At 56.0% G+C, this 2,858-nt stretch overlaps 1 protein-coding gene across 1 annotated transcript; it reads left to right on the top strand.

Annotated features, from left to right (window-relative positions):
* Positions 1-4: 4 nt before the first annotated feature.
* Positions 5-2,858, top strand: COPS7A (COP9 signalosome subunit 7A; the record flags this gene model as incomplete). Its single annotated transcript, XM_010160944.1, has 6 exons — positions 5-89; positions 634-722; positions 805-1,007; positions 1,464-1,569; positions 1,927-2,078; positions 2,391-2,858. Coding segments are annotated over 6 exons (675 nt in total), but the record flags the coding sequence as incomplete, so codon positions are not given.

Raw genomic sequence — 2,858 nt, 5'->3', positions numbered from 1 at the left:
CGTGTCCCCGCAGCTGGCCGACAGCGAGTTCTCCCCCGTCTTCCGCCTCCTGACCATCTTCGCCTACGGCACCTACGCGGACTACCTGGGTGAGGCCGGGCCCCGGGGGCGGAGGGGGCGCAGCGCGGGTCAGGGGCCCTTTTCCCTCCCGGTGATGCTGGTCCCTGGGTGCAGAAGAGATGCCGGAGCCCCACATCCCTGTAGACCCTCACCCAAACCGCCCCCCGCTGCAGCCACGGCCCGACAGGTGCCTGCTGGCGGTTTGGGCCCCAGACCCCTGGGGTACCCGGCAGTAATTAATAATACTGCTCTTTGTTAGCTCTGTGGGGAATTGCCAAGAGCATCTCGACAAAGACATTTTAGCGGGGCAAGGGGAAGGATTGAGGTACCCACTGGGACGTGCAGGGCGTCGTAAAGACAGCACGGAAGAGCTAGAGAGGAGGACTTGAGGCTGAGGGGAGAAAAGGCTGCTCAGAAAAGGTCCTTCGAGCTGACACTTAATGGGGTGGGCTGGGCAAGATAAAGCATCGCTTGGGGGATTGGTGGGCCGAAGCTTGAAGAAACGGGTGCGGATGCTGGTAAATGGAAAATGAGGCGTAAATTCTTACACCCCGTCCTTTCCCCTGACAATAGCTGAAGCAGCAAACCTCCCTCCCTTGACGGAGGCTCAGAAGAACAAACTGAGGCACCTGTCGGTCGTCACTCTGGCTGCCAAGATCAAGGTACTGGCCCTATTTTGTTTTTTCCCTGAGTTCTCCTTCCACTGGAATGACCCCCTGCTAGTTACCATCGTGTTTCCAACAGTGCATCCCCTATTCAGTGCTGCTGGAGCAGTTGCAGCTGAAGAACGTCAGGCAACTGGAGGACCTCGTGATTGAGGCTGTGTACGCGGATGTGCTGCGAGGGAGCTTGGATCAGCGGAACCAGCGCCTGGAGGTGGATTACAGCATTGGGAGGGACATCCGGAGGGAGGAGCTAAGCACCATCACCCGCACATTGCAGGAGTGGTGAGGAGGAAGCCCCCAATACTAACATCCAAAGAAAGGTTGCAGGGGTGGCCGGTGGCTTCCCCAGATGCTCTGCGTGTCGCTGTGGGGGGGTAGTGTTGTGAGGTGGCCTACTCGAATCCCCTTTCCTGTAGCACAACGGAAAGTAATTCTCCAAAAATTATTTTCCAAGCTCCCCCGTGCGTTGGTGGAGGGGTGATGAGACCGCAGCCACCTTTGCACAGTCCTGAGTACTGTCTGTAGTTCCTAACCTGGCGTCGCTTTGTTACCTCTCCCCCTGCCAGGTCGTAACACCGCTACATTCTTAGGTTGAACTCCCACTCCTACGTCTTCCTTGCCCGGTGTAGCCGTCACCTTCCTCTGTTTGGCCTCTAGAGTTGAAACCTGTCATCTTTCACCTTTCTTCCCCTGCTGTGGAAAGTACCCGGCCTGTTCAGTCCTGTGTCTTCTCTCCAGGTGCCAGGGCTGTGAGGTTGTCCTGTCGGGCATCGAAGAGCAGGTTAGCCGAGCCAACCAACACAAAGAGCAACAGCTGGCGCTTAAACAGCAGATAGAGAGTGAGGTGAGTGGGCCGAGGGGGGAGCAGCCAGTGCCCCTCACTTGAAAATAACCCGAACCAGCACCCTGGGGTTGTTACGGTCCTTGCTCCAGTAAGGCATTACCTTTGCCCTAGGCCAGACCCCCCCTGCCATGGGGTTGTGCCTGAAGGAGAGTCCCAAACTGGCTTCATTCTCCTCTGCAGTGCAGAGGTCTGGAGAGCTGTCAGCTCTCGTTTGACCTGAGCTGGCAGCTCTTAACTCTGGGGCTTGTTTTGGGGGGAAAAAAACAAAGAAAAAAGCCACCACCGTAAAAAAACCCCAAACCAACCAAACTAAAAAGCTTGGGAAACTCCTCGTTTCTTGCTTTTATGCTGTTGCAGGTAGCAAATCTGAAAAAGACCATAAAAGTGACAACAGCTGCCGCTGCAGCAGCCACATCCCAAGACCCGGAACAGCACCTAACAGAGCTCAGGGAGCCAGCTCCTGGCACCAACCAGCGCCAGGCGAGCAAGAAAACTTCCAAAGCCAAAGGGTGAGGAGTCGGGGGGGGACAAACGAACAGAGCTGCTGTCTGTCTGTGTTCAGGAGGTGAGCCGAGGGGAGTCCTGCTTCAGGGCAGGGCTCTGCTCCCTGCAGAGGGGAGTGGTCAGAGCTGCAGTCCCAGCTGAGCTCATCCCTTACTGGCTTGGGAAAAAGAGCTCCGGCTCAGGATCGGGAGTTCCTCAGTTTTCCATGTGTTCTCTTGTGAAGAAATCAGCCACTCTGCCAGCATTTAGAAGAGGAAGTTGGGGATGAGCCTTAGTGTCCCCTCTGATATTTTTTTTCTCTTTCTCTCTCTCCCCAGGCTCCGGGGCAGTGCGAAGATTTGGTCTAAATCAAACTAGTTGGATCTTCCTTCGCAACTGGGAGGGTGAGAGGAAGAGATCTGGGCGATAGAGGAGGGTAGCAAGGGGTCCCAAGTAGGATGCTTCTGAGCTCTTCACCGAGATCCATCTTGCCAACTAATTCTCCTGCATGTTTGTTCTCTTTCCCCATCTCCTTTACCGACTCCCCAGGCAATGCCTCCCTCCTTTTCATCACGGCGTTTCCCACTCTCAGCTTCCAGTTGTGCGCGTTCCTGCTTCCCCCCCCCCCCTCCACCCCCAAGCCCCCGTCGCCACGGCCGTGTGTTTCTCTCCCTCTCTCTCCCTGTCTTTTTGAGAGGTCAATATAAAGAGCCATAAAACTGGGTCAGTCACCTTTGCCACCCGCAGGGCATCACGGAAGCTTGGAAAGGGCACGCTGGTGCTCGGCAATCCTTCCGGCTCTATGA

This window comes from Eurypyga helias, unplaced genomic scaffold (assembly GCF_000690775.1).
Source record: "Eurypyga helias isolate BGI_N326 unplaced genomic scaffold, ASM69077v1 Scaffold49561, whole genome shotgun sequence".
NCBI classification, from domain to species: Eukaryota; Metazoa; Chordata; class Aves; order Eurypygiformes; family Eurypygidae; genus Eurypyga; species Eurypyga helias.
This window is presented reverse-complemented; position numbering and strand designations above follow the sequence as displayed.